The sequence below is a fragment of the Echinops telfairi genome, unplaced genomic scaffold (genome assembly GCF_000313985.2).
Source record: "Echinops telfairi isolate 266 unplaced genomic scaffold, ASM31398v2 ScPeMD7_5592;HRSCAF=6446, whole genome shotgun sequence".
NCBI lineage: Eukaryota > Metazoa > Chordata > Mammalia > Afrosoricida > Tenrecidae > Echinops > Echinops telfairi.
In genome coordinates this window covers 38,711,796-38,732,088 of record NW_022109491.1, presented here as the reverse complement: position 1 = coordinate 38,732,088, position 20,293 = coordinate 38,711,796, and the positions used below count along the sequence as shown (strand labels likewise).

Here is a 20,293-nt window from a genome sequence, read left to right as displayed (position 1 = left end):
TGGCTCAGAAGATTTACTGAGTTCACGTTAAAATTAGGAAGCCTATTAGTATGCGTTTTCAGACATAAGTTCAGTTTTTTAAATTGATGCAAAGAGATCATACCTTCAGTTTGAAATGCTTTTCTGTATATTGAAATAAAAACGACATAATCCTTAAACTTTAACATACACACTCCCATTGGGTACAACTTAACCTGGTTACCACCCACAGCTTTAAATCAGTAACTAAGAGTGAATTACCATATATACTCGTGTATAAGCCAGGTTTTTCAGCACATTTTAAATACCGTCTTTGTGGTAATATTAGGTGCCTCGGCTGATATCTGGGTTGGCTTGTACTTGAGTATATCCGGTAATGTAATCTATGGTAGGTGCCATCAGGTTGATTCTGACTCCTAAGACCCCATATACAACAGAGCAAAGCACTGCCCAAGCCTGCACTATCTTCACAAATGTTGTTGAGGCCCCACCATTGTGTCAATCCGCCTCATCAAGGGTCTGCCCCTTTTTTAATGACCCTTCATTTATCCAACCTGATATCCTTTTCCAGGAATTAGTGTCTCCGGATGACATGTCCAAAATACTTGCGATGATGTCTCGCCACATTTGCTCCTCGGGAGCGTCCTGGCTATACTTTTTTCTAGACAAATTTGTTTGTTCTTCTGGCAGTTCACATCCTTTTCAATATTCTAATCTAGTAGGTAATTGCATTTCAATTATGTCCTAAACACAAATTCACTTAAAGCACATATTTGACAAAAGATTAGGTTGTTTTGTTTAACTGGTTGGTTATCTGGAGAGGAGGGAGTTTCCCAAGGCAGAGCATTGAATTGCAACATCTGCAATTAAAATTGCTCTTAATAACCAAGTACATGGAAAAATGATAAAACATTAAAAATAACCACAAGTTTTCAGAGTCACTTGTGAACATCAGCCTCTGTATTTCATACCACTGAATTCCTCAGGAAGACATTTTCCTCCTTCCCATTTTCTCCCCAGTCCAAGCCTACACCTTTCACGGGAAGCCAGGGAGTCAACTGGGATCAAAGTGCTGTCTCAGTGCCAAGTTCATCCAGGAGGCCCAACAATGGAATCACATCATTCCCAATTGTCCTGGGAGAGGACAACAGATATATATGTGAACTACGCTTAATAGCAACAAAAAGGAGTTAAGGGCTAAGCATTCCCCAGGTTAAAAACCTTGGCAATTCAGGTTGCGTCTGATTAATCTGATGAGAATTGGTGGGGAGGTGGGGGCGTGGGGGCGTGGGAATCCTTTTCCCTTACTCTTTGGCAAAACTCAAAAGCCTTTGGCCAGGTATGCTGTAGAAATACAAGCACTGAGTAGATGAAGTGGGTAAGCAAATAGACAGGCAGTCCCTGAATTATACACATCTAATTGAGAAACTATCCAAGTCAAACCCCACAATGCCCATGACATTAAAAATTCAATGAACATGCAATCGTTAACATGTTTGTGAACCATTGCATGTACAGTACCTTGATTTTTAAGTGTGTGAATAATGGTTCACAAAGTACTACTTTGTGATGTGCATCAAAACATTATTATTGCTGTGTTTTTATGTTAAAGATGTTTTCGTGTATCTGCAAAGTATTTAATACTTTTTATACATAGAAAAGAACACTTCATGCTTCATACTAAGCCAAAATTTGATTAGCTGACAGTAGATCTCAACTGTACCTGTTTGGGCTTGTGTATACATTTGCCTGGCAGACAGACTTAGGAATGGATCCAGTCGTAATCTGATGACTGCACAGGAGTCCCACAATAAACTCTAGTAGAAAAGCAATAGAAAAAAAAGGGGGGGCGGGGGGAGCATGTGTGGACAAAATTATGCATGAGACATGTTCGATAAGGGGAAATTTAATAGAGAGCTGGATGAGTACACAAAAATTACATTCAAAGTTCTCACATGACATTTGTTTTTAATTCCTAGATTTAAGCCATTACAGCACAGCAGGACTAAGCAGCACCGTTCACATTTAAAGCTGGATGTCATTTAGTATCAATACCCCTAAGATGGCACGAGCCAGATTTTGCAGAATGCCAGCCAACCAGGAATTCCATCAGGGGAATATAAATGCATCCAATTTACTCCCTCTCATTAACTTAACAGTCAGGCTTTGAACAATGCAATCGATTAACATATTCATTGTTCTCTTATGCTTTTGCCTCAATTTTTTACTTCTTGAGGGATCAAAGATGGCTGAATACTTCGTAAACAACTGCTCCGGTGAAACGATCTATGTAAAATGCAGAAGCACCAGAAGTGCCAGAATTATTTTTTCACTATTTCAAGGGAACTACAAAAATGCTAAGAGAAACAAATCTATGAAGCAGGTTTATTTTTATTTGCATTTAACAGGATTATACACATTCATATGTCTAACAAGATCTGCACTGTTACATTAAAAATACAGTACAAGAACATTCAACATGAGGTACTTCATATTTAGATTTTTCCTTCATAAATAATGTTATAAGCTACTAAATTCAAGCACCTTGATGCACAAATGACTAGTGTCCTGAAATTAGCTGAGCTTATTTAAACACCTGAAAAAAACAAACAAAAGACAGTTCAGTGCAATAATTATATAAGAAAGTTGACCGTTTACTTAAATACTATTGTATGTTCAGAGAATGTTACATTAGAGCGGCTAACCTAGTTTCCCTTTGTCCCCAGTATTAACAATGACAAAGAAGGCCAGATACACTGAGAAAAGAATCTACCGCATATCCTCCTTAATAAAGTTGCGCTTATAGATCAGAGTGGCCTGCTTTGTCAGAATAAGAGCCTCTAGTTGTAAAAGCTACAAAATCAGTTAACCAAAGAAAACAAAGCAAGCCGACCAGCCTTCATTCCATTTTGTCAAAAATACAAAATCAAAGATAGGGTTTAAAATATAAAATTTCTTATTTAAAAACAATCTGCAAATTTAACCTACAGCTTTTGGCACCAACCAGATGTCGGCGGGGCCTTCTTCTTTCGTTTCTAGCTGAGAGTAATTAGTACAACATGAAGCTCTCGGCCCAGCCTAGAGCATAAGGATCTCATCCGGGGTTTCACCTAGCAGGTCCCTCACCACACGGAGGTCAGCGAGTTAACAGGAACACTGACTGGAGTGTTACAGGAATGAACGATCGTCACTCTAAGGCTATCACACCACCTCAAGAATCTCAAACGATGAAATTAGTGCTAAATAAAGCATCCTCTCCTCTGGCTTCAAAATGAGTGCCTTCTGGTCAGAATATACCTGATCGGCATGGTAGCTATAAAAGCTGCTGAAATGCTCAACTTAAAAGCATAACCTTTCACAGAAGTATTTTCTGAAATGGGAAATGTACCTTTGTTTCATTCATCCTTTGCCAAAACTATCTGTAATTTTCCTCAAAGGAAATAATTGATTGATTATTTTGGTACCTTGTCCAAGAAGTCCTCATCTATAATTACCAGCTTCTGATCATCTATGCGTACAGAGTCAGGTAATGGCAAAGGTGATTAGGGAAATTTCCCATAATCCAGTGTTCTCCTCCATCGGGGAAGCTGGCTGGCCACAGGGCCCACATCTATAGGGGAAGAAGTGGTCCAGAAGCACAGTGAACAAGGAAAGGTTAGTCACTTGCTGGGGCCACGGGGGATCATTTCTGTCCCACCTCTCACTCACCAGACAGGGAGGAGACAATTCCTGAGTCCACAAAACGCACTTGTGTGCGCATGGGTGCGCACGCACACACACACACCCCAGGACTAACCCCTGGCTCCAGACAAGCCAGTTTCAGGCTTGAAGGGCAGGAGAAGGAGGCGGCCAGGGACCACACTCTGGGTGGTGGGGGAAGCGCTCTCAGGATCACAGGGAGCAGGAATGCTGCCCAGAAACACATGGAGACTTCAGCTGGCAGTGGGCACCTTAGGCACTGCCAGGGATACAGGCACAGAACCATCACAAGCCATCAATGAAAGAGAATTGTCTTGGTGAGTGGGATGTGATGCTGATGCAATAAATATTAGGTATAAATTAGTGTCACTCCCGACCATTTTCCCTACAACCCTGCAGGCATATATTGGCACTTTAAGGCGGTAGCCAAAGGCCAGAATTTAGCATCCAGGACAATTATAATTAACTAAGATAGTACATAGTCAAAAATAGGTCAATCAATTTTAGACTAAAAAAAAAATCTGTGAATAAAGTGTCTTCCACAAACATATAGTACTACAAAAGTAAATGCTATTCTATTTGTCTGTTTGGTCCTCTTTTAATGGGGAAGAATAGGAATTCCATTTTCGAGGCAAACAAGCAAATAGTGGGGATAGGAAGCTAAGTGGAGAGAGAGGCTTTTTCAATGTGTGTGTTTTAATGTGACATTAGTCAATCTATTTGTGGATGGAATTTTTCAGGCTCCCTCCCCAAATTATTTTAGTTCAACTTAATAGGCCTGCAGTATTTTTCTATTGGCAGAATTTTAAGATATATACACAACTTAGTTTCTTCAAAGAAAAGTAGTCTATGTGCTTCAACAATTAGTGTTCTAAACTAAGTGGAAGTAAATCTGCTTGACACAGAAGTCATGGCCAAGAGAAATACTCACTTTCTTATTTTCCTTCTTCGGCTTTAACCTGACACTTTGTAAGGTTCAATATGTAACATTATAACTTGAAGGTTTCAAAAGAAAGCAAAGCCCCCCCAAAAAAGAATCTAAAAGGACTGAAATAAAAGCCAAATATGTCTACTGTCGATTTTCTAAAATTCAAACAAAATGTCTTTTAAAATTGTATACTGAAGTTTGCCTTTTTTTTTTTTCTTTAATGAGGGCGGAGTACAGAGCTCTGGTTAAAGCAACTGTTGTCATTATTATTTTAAGCTATTTATTTTCTACTCATCAAAATAAAGTCCAAAAGGAGATGAGATGACTCCAAACATTTCTTAAAAAGCACAAAAGTGGCAGGGGTCAAGAGGGCAGATGGAAGGGCATGAAAGGTCTCTAGTACACATACACTTTAAAAGCAAGGGCTCGGTTCTTTTAAGCATACACTTAAAAGCGGAATGCTGCATTTTTGCCTGTATACAATTAGAAGGTTGAAAGAAATTATAAACTGCAGACAGCTTCATTGGCTGCAAATCACTTGCGCTGAGCATACATCTGCAGATGAGCTGAGCATCAAGCAAGCCAGAACCAGAGATGCACCTCCTAACAGCTTCCACCACGGGGAAATGAGTTCTCAAGCATAGAAGATAAGTTCGGGGATCTGGCCGCCCTGGACACCAGTGCCGTTGGTGCTGTCTGAGGAGCACTGGAACTGCACGGTCACTTTGCCACACTGCACCTCGGTCATGCCTTCTTGGCCGAAGTAGCTGAGTTCGTTGCCATCGAGAATCACACTGGCTGTATAGAAGGTGTCCGGCTCTATCTGCACCGGGTATTCAAACCACACGGGGAAGGTATTGCTGGAGCCATCTGAGAAGTATTTGCTCAAGTTCTGCCCCAGGACAACGCCCTGGCGCTTGAGTTCAATCTTGGCACTGTACTCGGCAGAGCCACAGCTGGAGCCGTACAGGCCGAAGCCGGCGATGAACACTCTTTTGTCAACTGCAAACTGGATGCTGTCGCAGCGGCCCCGATAGCGCCACTGGTTGCTGCGATAGGCACAGGACTGGAAGCGGTGGCAGCGCTGGGGGACAAGGCCCTTGCGGGCTTTACTCACGAACTGCAGCTCCGGCTTCTTGGCCGCAGTGTACCAGAGGAAGATGTCGTTGGTCTCGTTCAGGGTTAAAACTCCGGACTGCGCAGCACCATTGGCAAAGTCATCCAGGGCCATGGTAGGTATTCGGATCAAGTACAGCGCTTTCCCAAGGACCTTCCGTTTGTTTTCGATGCTCAGGGCTAGATCTTGTCGTTGGCATTCGACTTCCGCCCAGTTGAGGGCGGCCTCGAAGACCACGATTTCTTTGGCATTCAGAGTTTCCCTGCGGAGGATACTTTCTAGCGTCTGGAAGTCAATGTCGCAGAAGCCCTCGGACTTGAGGGCCAGCTCAGCTTGGGCGTCGATCACCTCCCAGCACCGCTGGGTCAGGTCCGGCTCCTCGAACAGGCAGCTCTGCGAGAGGAGCACACAGGCGTTCTTGGCGCTCAAGCTGGTTTCCAGGAAATTGACACAGGCTCTGGCCAGGTGCGGGACGATGTACTTTTTGGCAGCATAAAGGGTGGCCAGCACAGTGTCAGCAGCCAAGTCAATTTCATCACAATAGATATACCTGAAAGGAAGCGCACAGCATGTCAGCGGGATTCTTCATCTGGCAAGAAAGAAGGAACTACGTTCAAGTTCTCAAAAAAAGGACCTTAAGGGAGACTTCTTAGCAAAAACTGCTCAGAAATAAGAGAAACACATAAATGACTGATGGGTGAACTCGGTGCTACGTCTGCATGATTCAAGACCTTAGCTTTCTGCTGCCTTTTCACCTCTATTTTACAATTTGCACTCAGTAGGTTCTCAGAAAGGATGGCAGAGATGGAGCTCGAGAAAACTGCTTATCAGAGGCAGCATTAGAAAATACGTGGAAAATCCTGTTGCCTGTATGATGTTCAAGGAGCCTTGATGGCAACATGGGGCAGCAATGGGCCGTGAACCACACAACAGAGTTGAAACAACCAGAGGTCACCGGCTGCCATGTGAATTTCCAGTCCCAGAAAAAACCCATCAGGTCTTGCCGATGAGTCAGAATTAACTTGATGGCTGTAGGTTTGCGTTTGTATTTACTCAAAGTATAGTCCTCGTTTGTCTCAGTAGCAAGATGCATTAATTTATCTTAAAACCTTTCTGCACATTCATACAGAACCAAAAAAATACCTTGGTGTTTTTAAGTGTGACACGGAATTCTTCTACCCACAGAGCAAGTTGTTTCAAGTTCAACAGATTATCAAATATACTATCTCAATGCTATCTTCCAGCGAACTTTGGAGAGACTTCAACACAGGATTTTTTTTAATCATTTTTGAAAAGAAAATTTACACCTTCCTGTCTGTCAAACATTCGTCCACCTTTAGAATTAGAGAATATTTCATTTCCAGGCATGTTTAATTAATAAACAAACCCGTTAGTGTGCACCTATTTTCGTACTGCTGTGAACTGTCCCTATTTCTTGAGAAGAGATAGTTCTGTGCGTTTAAAGAACTAGGGCTCACTCCCAGGATGTTACATAAAGTCAGCAATCATCGGCTTCCTGTACACTGCTCCGCGGCCCCAAGAGTCAGGCAATGAGAAGAAGGCACGTGAAAGATCAATACTGATAACGCTGCATTTGAACATTTTTCTAGTGAAGGTGTAGAACTACTTGCTCTGAAGTTTTACCTCTAATTATTATATTTCACTTTCATGTGAGCAATGACTTCTAAAAGGACAAAACCACAAGGGCAGCGATGAGAAAATTTTCCACAATCACGACGGGAACCTGCAGGTTTTCTGCCCGGAAGCCCTTTCTCTGCTCCTATAGGCTGAGCCAGCGACCACTGGCCGGGCATCCACAACACTCCTTCCTGCAGCTTGCTGGTGCTCCAACAGCAGCGCCAGGGCCCTGGGGAGGACCAGGGAGCCCTGTCAGCAATCTGTAGCTATCTCCCTGTAAATACCAAGGGAGAAGCCCCCGCCTTTTCTCAGCAGCCCCCTTTCTAGGAATTCTGCCTGTACCTCCAGACTGCTGGAGTGAGGAACTCTGGCCACCACTATCCCAGATGACAGTGGAAGGAACCAAGTCCAGCACAGCAGCAGTTTGCTTCTGATTTTTTTTTCCAATTACATTTCTGATCTTTACTCCTGTACATGGTGAGGATATTAAAATGCATGTATCCTAGAAATTATGTCTGTGAGACAAGATACTTTTTAAATGATAAGTCCAATGATGGGTAAAATAATAACTTGGGTGATTCTTGCTCCCGTTTCCTAATTACAAGTATATCTGAAATTATTCAATACTGTCCTTGACTACAGTGAAACTAAGGTGCTACACTAGGGTTAGTGTTGACCTCAGCCACAGATAACATTACATACACACACACACACACACACACACACAGCTGTGACTTCACTGAAAAAAGACACACAAACCTCAAACTGTTTGCTGTACACATATATTTCTAAAGCATTACACAGGTCAGGAAGTGCTGTTTTGCTTTAAAATGTGGCTTAGTTTATATTTTGACCTGCTATCCGCTTGTCCTCCATTCCCTGCCTCCCTCCAGTGGGTTCAGACAGTGGCCCTGTTGGGTCGCAGCCAAGCAGATAGCTGCACCACCAGGGCTCCATGGTGAAAGTTCTAGCTGGTAGTAATTAGATTCCAAAACTGGGATACACACAAACGATTAAATACACTTATATTCTAAAACTAGCTATAAAACATGTTTAGCAGGTAGCAGACACGCTTAGAAGAATTACTGCCCAGTTTTACTGATCCCTGAGTTAAATTCTTTACAAGCACTGCAGTTGATGCCTGTCTTACAGCAGCATGTAACTTGGAACTGTGGTTGATACCCTGTGATGAGTAAAGACTAAGAAAAGCTGTTTCATAGTAGTGAGAATAATCATGGGATTTTACTCAAATTGCAGATTGTTATATTGTATAGCACCCACAGTTGGTAAAATAGCTGACTCGATTTACCTGGTTAACATTTATTAGATTTTAGAAAAGCCATACTAGACGTAAAAGGGTTTCAAAAAGTTCATGGAAAAAAGATAATGAAATTTACCCATCAATTTTTTAAATCTCCCTTGTTTAAAAGTAATCTTTATCAATGCATAAAATAAATCCCTATTTTTTAGCTTTGCATTTCATACTTTCTGTTAAAGCTTTGTATATAATCACATATAAACTAGAGAAATCTACAGCTTTCAAATTTTTCTTTTGTACGATGAAATGTTTCTTATTCTTGAGAATAAATGTCTGATTTCACTTACGAGATAGTTAAAAAACAAAAAAGAGGATGCACATGTGTACACAGTGATCAGATTATGTCAACAGATAAGTTTTGCATTTGTTGATAGCAGTCCTTATAATACTGAGAAATATCCTAACTGGTCCTATTTAGGCTCGACATATAATTTATAATATTGTGATGGAAACATATAATTTATTTCAAGACTTTTCCACAGTGCTTTCAGAGATAGCTTGGTCTATTAAACGATGTTTCCACCAGCAAGTTCTTTTTCTTTCATTATAAATCATTAAAAATCAAATCACTCTTCATTCTACTTGTCCCCAAATCCCATGGCAAGGTGTGATTATAAAAGCCTGCATCATTCCATACACTTCGGCTGAAGGATGCACGGTAGTTTCTTTAAAAACACTAAGCAGGGAAGCAGCACCCTCTTCGTCCTCGGCGCTTCCCATACTGTGACACAGCCCTCCTCTTTACCCGTGAGCCCCCACAGAGTACAAGTACAGCACACGCCGACTCTCTCCCACCGGATGCATGATGCTTACTTCAGCATAGCGAGAAAAGCAGCAGGTTCGACATCTGGTATACGGATTTCATCTTTGTCCTCAGCCAGTTCTCCATAAAACATTGCATGGAACACAGAGCTCCCAACAGCTAAAACATACTGTGAAAAAAGGGAAATCTTATTTCATGCACTAAACTGAAACGCATTTTCAGCAAATCAATCCAGAAAAACAACTCTTATGCACAGAGCCAACTAAACCAGCTCCTTCCACAAAAGCTAAGGGACAGCGCATCTTGCTGTGGAAGCCTAAAATAGCCACACCAAACAGTGTCTGTGCTGCTAATTACTTCAAAGCTTTAAAGGATTGATGCGCAATCCCCCTCAGTACAAAACCAAGTAAAAATGACATGAAATAAAAAGCTTCCCGGACCGGTGACTAGCAAATGGTAACAGATCGTTGACTTTTCTAACCTGTCACACCAACTTCCTGAGATCTGATTCCTTGACAGCAGAGTTGAGGGGGGCATGGTTTTGTGTGGGATATAAAGCAGGGATATAAAGGAGACAAAGGAAAAATTAGTGTGGCCAAAACCCTCTGAAGAGGCCGAGCTTTCTCTGTGACCGGGCAACACATGCACTGCCTGCCATCAGCAAGCTGCCCACCCCAAGTTCCAGGCTCACAAAGAGGGTCCCTTCTTTTTAAGTCTCAAGTCTAAGCCAGTAATGCAGCTGTTGCTTACTTTGTGTCCTGGCAACCGCTGAGTCCCACCTGGTGGGCCAACCACAAAATGTACATCTGCCATCAAATCGTTATTGAACATCACCGCATTTCTATAAACAGAGGCAAGTCATTAATTCACAGCAGCCAGCATTTCACGGGCCCCTTCTCCCACATACAAAACCCACAAAAGATTTTGAGAGCTAAGCAACAGTTTAATGACTTCAGGGCAAAACAACAAATAAGGGTTCTAACTAAACAACTGTGTTTGTAATCATTGCAAACACATGGGACGTATAAAGTTTAAAGAAGAAGAAACAAGGAAAAGTTACCCAAACTTTTCACAAGGCTAAGGACAAATAAAATGTTTCCACCTTCTACGGCCCACAGAGAGCCCAGCCCTGTCAGTTAAATGTCACAGCTTGCAAAAACATTTTTATCTAGTAGGAAAACAGCTGGACCGTTTTGGAAAAGATACAAGGCAGTTTTCCATGACCAAAAAAGCTTCTGGGAAAAGAGGAAACACAGATTTGTGTTAAAATACATTACAGGTTGTGCAAAAGCAGAAACTTCAACACAGGAAAACTTTCTAAAGTAAACACGCTGGCCCGGCACTTACCTTTCTCTAATGGTGGGGTACAGACCCTGCCAGTTTGGGGCTGGAATCAGGTTGTTGTTGCTGAGATTCTGCTGGTGGTACTGCTGGGCAGTGGTGGTGCTGGCGCTGGCTGGTTTTTTACGAGGGAATATATCAGCAGCCATCTTCTTCTTCTTCTTAGTCTTCAGGGTAATAATTTCATAGCAAACTGGAGGCAACTTGCTGCTGCCGCTGCCGCTGCCGCTGCTGCTGCTACTGCTGGTGGTATTTGTTTTCTTCGGGCTTTTCTTGGACCTGTTCTTTACCGTCTCTGGAAGCATCAAGAAGAAGGTGAGACATTTCATGTTCTTTTCCTTTTCATCTACCATGAGTACAGTATGTCTCTCTCTCTTTCTCTCTCTCTCTCTCTCTAGCTAGGTATCTCAAATCGGTGGGGACATCAAGGAAAAGAGGCTAGCATGCGTTAAGATGTTCACAGACACCAACAAGCTGTTATTTTGCTTCTTTTCTCAGCCAGGCAAGGTGACCTTTTCACTAAGTGGAAAAGAAACTGGCTTAAGTTTTATCCAGTATTTGATCTGTTAAATACATCCCCATCATGATTCCTGTTTGTCTTATTTGTTCATAAGAATCACCCAGTTTCCTAGATCACCTGGAAACGCTATACTGAGCGAAGCGGACAGGCACAGAGCCGCTGCAATTGTTTTCTGAATTAGCTTAGAGGCAAAATATTGCTGGAGCCGCCGGAGTCGGCTCTGCCTGCTGAAGTTATGTGTTGAATGGATCGGAGAGTAGGTGTTACAGCCCTGCAGATGGAGTCAGACAGCCAGTGCTCTGAGCCAATAGCTGGAGTCACCGATCATGATTGGACCAAGCGAAACAGTGACACCTATTGTAATGTGCACAGTTCTGATATTAAAGGAACAGCAGTTGCACTCTTGCCTATTGCATAGTTAAATAGGGCAAACAACATATGAAACACATTTGAGAACAGCATTAGAAGAGTTTATGCTCACAGATTCATCTTCTGTAAACATACATTTTTACTGACCCAGTGAAGCAGGCTGGATCAATCAGCCAAGGGTAGAAGCTGATAGCTACTCTACGTTTCTAGTAAAATCTCTTAATCAGCAGCAGTTTAGAATGTTTCCAGTTTTAAGGCTAAAAAGGACAGCTTATAGCAAAACCGTACTAAACACATCTATTACAGACTGAAAGGAGTGATAATGTTTTTAATTACTCCAGTTTCTTTGAATGTACATTATGTGTTAGTACAAAATAAGAGATGAGTTATGGATTCAGATTACCTCCCTGCATTGTCTCCTTCCTATGATGATCTTTAACAGGCGTCTCCCATCACAAAAATAATGTTAATTAAAGTAGGATTTATCAGTATGCAGAGCTACATTGAAATAGAAGACCGATTTTTGATGCAAAGTAAGATTCAAGTGAGAGAAAACTAGTAATAGGTGTTACAAGGTTTAATTCACTGAAAATACGTCAGACTAGGTTTAGTCAGAGTTCCAAAGCCCATTTGAAATGTTATGGCTGCATTTTGGGTTGGTCATAAATTTAAAGACTGTAATTCACATTCTGTAATACAAAACCAATGATACAGCTACTCAAAGTAATATATGCTCTGATGCTGCCTGGTTAAAATGCAAACAGGTTCTCTCTGCTTTGAGTCAGAAGAATATAAAGTATTATGTGGTTCCCATCGATAGAATCCTCCAACAATGTATTTCTAGAGTGGGTAAGAGAAAACAAAAACACCTGTAGCAGATTTCACACATGCTTATTTATTTATAAAGAGGGACTAATGAGAGATGTAATCCCACCACCCCCTGCTTCCCTATTTAGATTATCATTTGTTCAATACAAGCAGCCATTTGTACCCACTCCAATCTAATTCACCCTCCAAGACCACACACTCCTGTTTGTTGCACAACAGTCCTGAGTGATGAGTGCCTCGACTGCGAGCAGCGCCGCAACTGGACTCCTCTTGTGATTGTGCCAGCTCATCTCCTAGAGGTAACCTGCCAGAAACCCGTCTCTGCACCCTTAGGATCTAAGTCACGAAGAAGAATGTTATTATTGTTACTCTTTAAACTATCTGCAAAGTCACTGGGAAGATGTACTGTACAAGAACCATGCTTGGCACATGGTTGTCCACCCCCTTTTTAGATAGGCCCTAAAATGCTGCTTGTTTCATACAATTATTGTATTCCTACTCGCAGGGCTACCACATAGACACATATCTACATTTCCAAATCACCTTCAAACACACTAAAACATGGCATTAGAGAAAGAGCTCTAAATCAAAGTATTTTTTTAGTTTATTTAATTTATTTTTTAATTGTTTTCTTAGGGGCTCATACAACTCTTATCACAATCCATACATACATCAATAGTGCAAAGCATATTTGTAAACTTACTGCCCTCATCGTTCTCAAAACATTTGCTCTCCACTTAAGCCCCTGGCATCAGGTCCTCTTTATTTCCCCCTCCCTTCCCGCTGCCCCCTCCCTCATGAGCCCTTGATAATTTATAAATTCTTATTTTGTCATATCTTGCCCTGTCCGACATCTCTCTTCACCCACTTTTCTGTTGTGCATCCCCCAAGGAAGAAGTCACATGTAGATCTTTGTAATCGGTTCCCCCTTTCCAGCCCACTCTCCCTCAACACTCCCAGTATCACCACTCACAACACTGGTCCTGAAGGGATTGTCCACCCTGGACTCCCTGTGTTTCCAGTTCTTATCTGTACCAGTGTACACCCTCTGGTCTAGCCAGATTTGCAAGGTAGAATTGGGATCATGATAGTGGGAGGTGGAGGAAGCATTTAGGAACTACAGGAAAGTTGTATTTTTCATCGTTGCTACATCAAAGTTTTTAAAAGAAAGTGAGGCTAGGCAGGAGGAATAAATGAAGGAACTCAACTATTCAGAATATGCTTTAAAAAGCAAAGGATTTCTCTCCCGTTCAAATGCTACTTAGCTTCCTGGCTGGTTTCTTCTTAGGAAAACCCCAAATTGGGCAGCCCCTTCAGGCTGGGAGTAATCCCAATGTATTTCCAACAAACCTAATCTGACCTTTCAAGTTACAAAGTCAGTGATGATCAAAAGGAAGTGAACCATTTGGAGACAGACATATGGGCAGCTGGACATGTACAAAAAGCAGCAGCACTAAAGAAGATACAGAAACTTAAAGGACTGGAGTGTGCACTGATTTTGCATCCCTCTCAACAATCCCAAGTCAGCTGCATAACCGTGGTTCTGACAGCACGTTAAAGAAAAAAAAAAGTGCATGTAATAGTTTCCTTTTAAGACTAAAATCATAATTCAGAAAATGCCCTTACTGAAATTGAAAATGTCAGATGTTTAGAAAATTAAATTTTGTAGAGAAGCTTCAAAATACTAGATACATTACACAAACGCACTGCCATTTAGCTGGTGCTGACTCACAGCGAGCCCACAGGGCACGGTATAACTGCCTCTGTGCTTCTGAGGACTCTTCTGGGGAGTTGAAAGCCTCCATTTTCTCCCTCAGAGCAGCTAGTAGTTTTGAGCTGCTGACCTTGTGGTTAGCAGCCCAACATGCAATTGTGCCAGATCTTAGTCACCTAGAACAGGGCTGCAAAGGGCATTGCTGATCTCATGTGTAGGGGTAACATGTGTCGCTTTTAAAAATATGTTCTTCACTCTAAGAGATCCTGTGGGCTTGCTTTGTTTTAAAGAAGGAATTTATTTCCATTTTGCTAAGCCAATCTAAAAAACAGAGAAATTTTTAATCCAATCCTGCCCATGGAAAACTTGAAAGCCCCTTTTTCTGATCCCCGCAGTGGTGTTAAAATGTCCGTGCTACTCAGAACGTGGGCCATGAATCAGCAGCCTCACCTTCCTCACTCACTGCCACCGAGTCAGATCTGACTCATAGTGACCCTAAGGACAGGAAGGACTGCCCCTACAGCTTTCCGAGACTCTAACTCTTTACCGGAGTAGGAAGCCCTTTTTTTTTCCTCCTGAGGAGTGGCTGCTGGTTTCAAACTGCTGACCTTGTGATTAGCAGCCCAAACTTGTAACCACGATGCCACCAAGGCTCCTTGTGCTACATCACCTAGGATTTTGTTAGAAATGTAGAATGTCAGTCAGCCTCAACTCCAAATGCTGAGTCAGAATCCTCAGCATTAAACAATAGCCTTGGTTCATTAGGGAGAGGGGAGCGGGGAGGGAGGGCGAAAAATGAGGAGCTGATATCAAGGGCTCAAGTAGAAAGAAAATGTTTTGAGAATGATGAGGGCAACAAATGAACAAATGTGCTTAACACAATGGATATATGTATGGATTGTGATAAGAGTTGTACGAGTCCCTATAAAATGATCAAATAAAACACAATAGCCTTTAGGTCATTCAAGTTGGTAAAAAATCTAATACTGGTAACTGAAGAACTGTATAGTCTTTCCCACTGAGCCACTATCAACATCTGTTGTCAAATTTTTCACTCAATTGTCGAGTCAATGGACAAAAAAATTAAAAGAAATTTAACTTAGGTTTAGACATAAAATGTAAGTGACAATCCAATCCTTCATCGCTCATTCTGAAATTCTTCTGATGTGGCTGCTGTTGCTGTCATGTAGATGTGGACTCCTATTGGCCCCAGGTGCTTCGGGGTTTACCTGCTGCGCTTCTTTGGCTGTGATAATTACAAGAGCAGGCTCCCCAGCCCTTTCCTCCGTGGAACCTACACGAGGTATATTCACACAACCAGCCTTTAGTTAGCAGTTGAGGCGTACTGTTTGTACCTCCCAAATGTCAAAATTCTGGGGTTCAAGTGGATGGATCTGTTCATTCGGGGGCGGGGAGGGGATGTGGAGGGGGTGGTGGTGGTGGGTGTGACAGATCATTTTAATTAAAAATAAAAGATTAAAAAATACAAATGTAAAGAAGACTGCAATGTGGCCTACTAAAAATCATAGAAAAGTAGCAGTATGTACTGATTTTTCTAAGATCATTTCTTTTTCATCTGTCTTTCATATTATCCCATTAGTCAGAACTCAAAAAAATGCTATGTAAATATATAAAGCATTCGTACCACTTTGCTCTTTGCCTTTCTGGTAGTTACATAATGTAGTGTCAATTTGGGACTTGACAGGATTACGTAAAGGGGTGGAGTCTAGTCTGTCAATTAGATGATAGTCAAAGAGGGCTCTGTGTGGGCATGGCCTTCTTCTGAGAATTCTGGGAACTCCTGGATTTCCTCTTTGAAGGTAGGAGACAGACTCTCTCTCTGCTCACTTCCTGGGAGACATCCTTGAGACAAGACACACGGCACTACTAGACTCCGTGCCCTGGGAACTGGAGAAGCCACGTAGAGACTCCAGCCAGCGCTGAGATGCTACCCACTAGCCCGGGATCGTCCAGCATTCAGTGTCACTGCATGTGGTTTGTGAGTCTGAGGAGGATTTTATAGATTGGTGTCGGACATATGGGCTAATATCGGATTTATGGACTTGGATTGGATTGGGTTGGAATGCATTCTTAATGTACAATTACCCTTTATATAAAACTCTTATACACATATGAGTTTCTATGGATTTGTTTCTCTAGTCTACGCAGACTAACACAGCCTTTATTTCTATAATCTAGTAAATGAAGTCCAAACTTGGTTCCATTTCCCCCTTGAAATTAAAATACAAAGTTAAGACTCTATTTATCAAGTCTTTCATCTATGGAGATGAAAGATAAGGAATATCAACTTGTTAACAGTTGTCAAACTTTTTCCTCTAGAATTTCTTTCCAAGGAGGGTTCTATCACTTGTTCCCGCAGCACCTGGATTTTTAGAGCTGTTTTGAGACATGGTTAATGGACTCTACTGAAGTAAATGGGTCAAGAAAGCCATCAATCCTTTTTGAAGTATTCTTTAAATATGACATTCGGATCATGCAGCATATTAGGAACCAAACTTAAAAGGTTGACTAACCACAATGGATTTCAAATGATTTAATTATTGCCATAAAGTTCTAATTGCTTTATCTTTTTTTCGTTTATTAGTAACAGAATTGAAACTCACTTAAATTATCCTTTTTCAGTGCTAGGTTTTCCAGTCCCCCTATTTTTAATTCGTATAATCTGTGCATTGTCCGGGGATGACAATAAGGTTTAATCTGAAAGGGACTCTCGAAATCCTTTAATGCAATTCTGTCTTAATGGTGTCCAGAAGATGAAGGGATTTGTACTACGGCCATGGTTACTTGGAAGGGTAAGACCTAAACTATAATGCAGATTTCCTGATGCATTGCCCAGTTCTGTTTGTTCTATTTATTCCAATTTTCAGCCACAGTAATTACCCCCACATAATGATCTATCTTCATGTTTCTAATCTACTTTAAAATAAATGTATGTGCGGAAATCAAGGAGTTGAGAACCATTAAGATCTATAGCCCACCTTCCTGCAGGAGGCACACTGCAGGAAAGCAGGCTACTGGGCGTTTTATGGAAAGAAATGGAGAGGAAAGCTCTCACGAGGAACATGAAAGTGTAACAGCAGAGGTTCTCTGGGTAAACTGAAAGCTAGAAAAGAAGCCATTCATGGCTAAAGCCCACAAATTCTATGTCAACAAGGCCCATCGCGGTTCCAACACTGGTAACTCTTGTTTAACTTGCTATAATGCTAGATGCCTTGTCTGGACTTGTACATGGTTTACCACAAGGCACCTAGCATGTAGAGCACACTGAAGTCAACTGAGGTTAAAACAGGGGAGAGAAGTATGCACCAATTCCAAAGATGGACAGACAGGGACAGTTTAACCTGAACAGCCATGACAAAGTGTTTTGCTTTTGCTCTATTTTTCCCTCCTCTACTAACGCTGTATTTGTGATTTGGTAGCTTAAATGATAAACCACAAAATGCTGGCAGTGCCTAAAGGCAGCAGCAGCTGCTGGAACAGAAATGACATGCTTTCTAAATTGGAACATAAATATGGAGTCAAGCGTTGGCAGTATAGCATAGTGAAGAATCAAGAGCTAATAGCGAGTAACTGTAGGGTTAGTTACTTAGTAAGTGTCAGTCAGCTTCATTTTCCTCATAGGCCAAATGGGATAATTATACCCGCTCACCTTCTTAGATTTATTGTGAACTCAAGATTATATGTTTGTTGAAAGCACTTTGATAAAAGTTGAAAACACCTTACAGAGGTAAACCCTCACTATTAGCTATTGTAACTAAAGCAAGAAACTTCATTTGTGATTCAATCTTCCAAAATACCCTATACTATTCCAGGCTTTATATTTAGTATCATTTTATCCCTTCTAAAAGCTTTGGAATTGCCAGGCAGGTCCAAGGTTGCTGTGGATTTTTGCAAATAAAATTCAATCATCAAGATCCATGTTTTACATTGTGATAAAGTCCCTATCCAATGCCTAAATCCTACAGCTTTGTTTCTGAAATCCTGTTTCTAGGACCCACAGTGCAGCAGAGTTGCCATGTGGGACAGTACATTTCTGTGAGGCCCCCTGCTGGCTGATGTCCTGCTGTGCGCATATCATGAAGCAGCTCAAAGCGGCCAAGGGGTCTGTCTAGCCACCCAGTGACATCTATATGTGCACACAACTAAATGTGCCTCTTTCAACTATGAGCCTGTTTGGATCCTAGCACCAAGACTCATACCTAAGACAAGCAGTTGAGCAAAGTATAGCTCAGTACTATCTACAAGGATGAGACTCATAGGCAGTGTCCCCAAATCACCATCTTGTCACTACATAAGGGTCACAAAATTGTACATCTAGAACCCCAAGCTGGAATGTGACAAGTCTTCAAAGGCAGAAACAATGCGTCTTATAAAAATTCTATACGGCATTTAACACATGATTTGATGATTGTGGCTTATAAAAATACTCTCCTTTATTGTGTAGTTTGTCTAGAATACTATTCCAAATCATTCTTTACCACACATCAAATCTGATTATCTTGAAAATCAATATATAAAATGTAACCCTAACTTATGCCAGGGTTCTAAATTCCAGTGATTTCATCATGAATTGGTGCTGATATCAAATGAATGCCTCGTTTTGTTTTTAGTTTTATTATTGTATTTTATTACCTTTATAAATCAAATCTTTGTCATTGGGGGGTTGGACACATTACATATAAACATCTGCCAGTGAACACGAGAATAACAGCAGCAAATTATGTATTGCAACATTGTATGTAATTACCAACTGTGATATATATATATATATATTTATATATATATATATATAAACAGTGTAAGGGTGATTCATTGTCATCGGCTAAGTTGGAGTCTACCTGTACTCCAAAGGGAGCTATTTAAAGGAGGGCTACTGTGAAGTCTTTTGTAAAGTTCATCATAATTTAGTAAACCAGGTAATGAATTTCAAATTATTATATACCCTAGATTTCACAGTAAATTCCCTCCTAAGTAAAAGTATTCACTATATTATTTCCTACCTTTTCCAATGATAAAAATAATTTATGTTAGGCAGAAATAATAATTTAGTAGTACAATTATGACCAGTACCCAACTAAATTGCTCCCACTTTCCCGTGTTTGTTCGTATGTATCTCCGTATGTATACACACTATACAAAGGGCTTTCAAAAGTTCATGGGAAAATTCCGTTATTTTTAATTACAGAATTCCATGAGCTTTTGGAAGCTCCCTTAAATTCGTACTGATTTTGCACCACATCTTAACATCCCTCAAATTCAGTTGTATCTCTTAATTGATGGCATCTCACAGTAATAGTTACCAGTGATTTTTTTTTTCTTGGTGGTTCCTAAAACCATGCCATGTGTACGTTTTAAGAGCTACTTTGCTGACTGCCACTGAGTCAATTCTGACTCACAGCAACTGCACGGCAGGGTAGAACTGCGCCTTTGGTTTCCAAGGCTGTCAGCCTTTACAGAAGTAGAAAGCCTCATTTTCCTCCTGCAGAGTGGCTGACTGGGGATTCAAGCTTCGGGCCCTGGGGCTAGCAGACCAACACATAACACACTGTGCCACCACAACACCTGTAATCTTTAGCAAAAAATACTGTGAAGTAAACTGTGCCTGGGAGCAAATACACACACACACACACACACACACACCCAGTAAAATACAAAATAAATCATAGAACTCAAAAGAAATAATCTCTTCTTTAAGTTTGTTATGTATTCCTCTAACTAGTCAAAGCCCTGGTTCAGAATTCTGGCTGAACTATATTAAAATAATCAAGTTTTCATCAAATATTCACTTAAGTATATAAAGTATTCTAAAAATATATAATTATAATTCTCAATTGAAGTTGCTACTATGGCAACGGCTGATATGGCAGACTATTCAATGAAAATCCAAAAATGGGAAGTTTCTGTATGTCCGAACTCTTAAGAGCTAGTTCAGCCACTATATATATACATATATATAATATATTTATATAATAATTAATATTTTTAAATGGTGTTTAATTGTACATAGGGTCGCTATGAGTCACAACTCATTCAATGGTACCTAACAACAACCTGTGTG

The 20,293-nt window shown here is 40.9% G+C and overlaps 1 protein-coding gene across 2 annotated transcripts; it reads right to left on the bottom strand.

Annotated features, from left to right (window-relative positions):
* Nucleotides 1-2,352: 2,352 nt before the first annotated feature.
* BTBD3 (BTB domain containing 3) lies at nucleotides 2,353-11,553 on the bottom strand. 2 transcript variants are annotated; one of them, XM_045295292.1, is made up of 5 exons: nucleotides 11,421-11,553; nucleotides 10,790-11,078; nucleotides 10,193-10,283; nucleotides 9,493-9,611; nucleotides 2,353-6,273 (listed from the first exon to the last, which is right to left on the bottom strand). In XM_045295292.1, the coding sequence occupies exons 2-5, from the start codon at nucleotides 10,930-10,932 to the stop codon at nucleotides 5,241-5,243; spliced, it is 1,386 nt and encodes a 461-aa protein (XP_045151227.1). In that variant the 5' UTR covers nucleotides 10,933-11,078; nucleotides 11,421-11,553; the 3' UTR covers nucleotides 2,353-5,240. The 2 variants fall into 2 exon arrangements, with proteins under 2 accessions (XP_045151227.1, XP_004697885.1); XM_004697828.3 differs by having other exon boundaries at nucleotides 10,790-11,514.
* Between the last annotated feature and the right edge of the window lie 8,740 nt (nucleotides 11,554-20,293).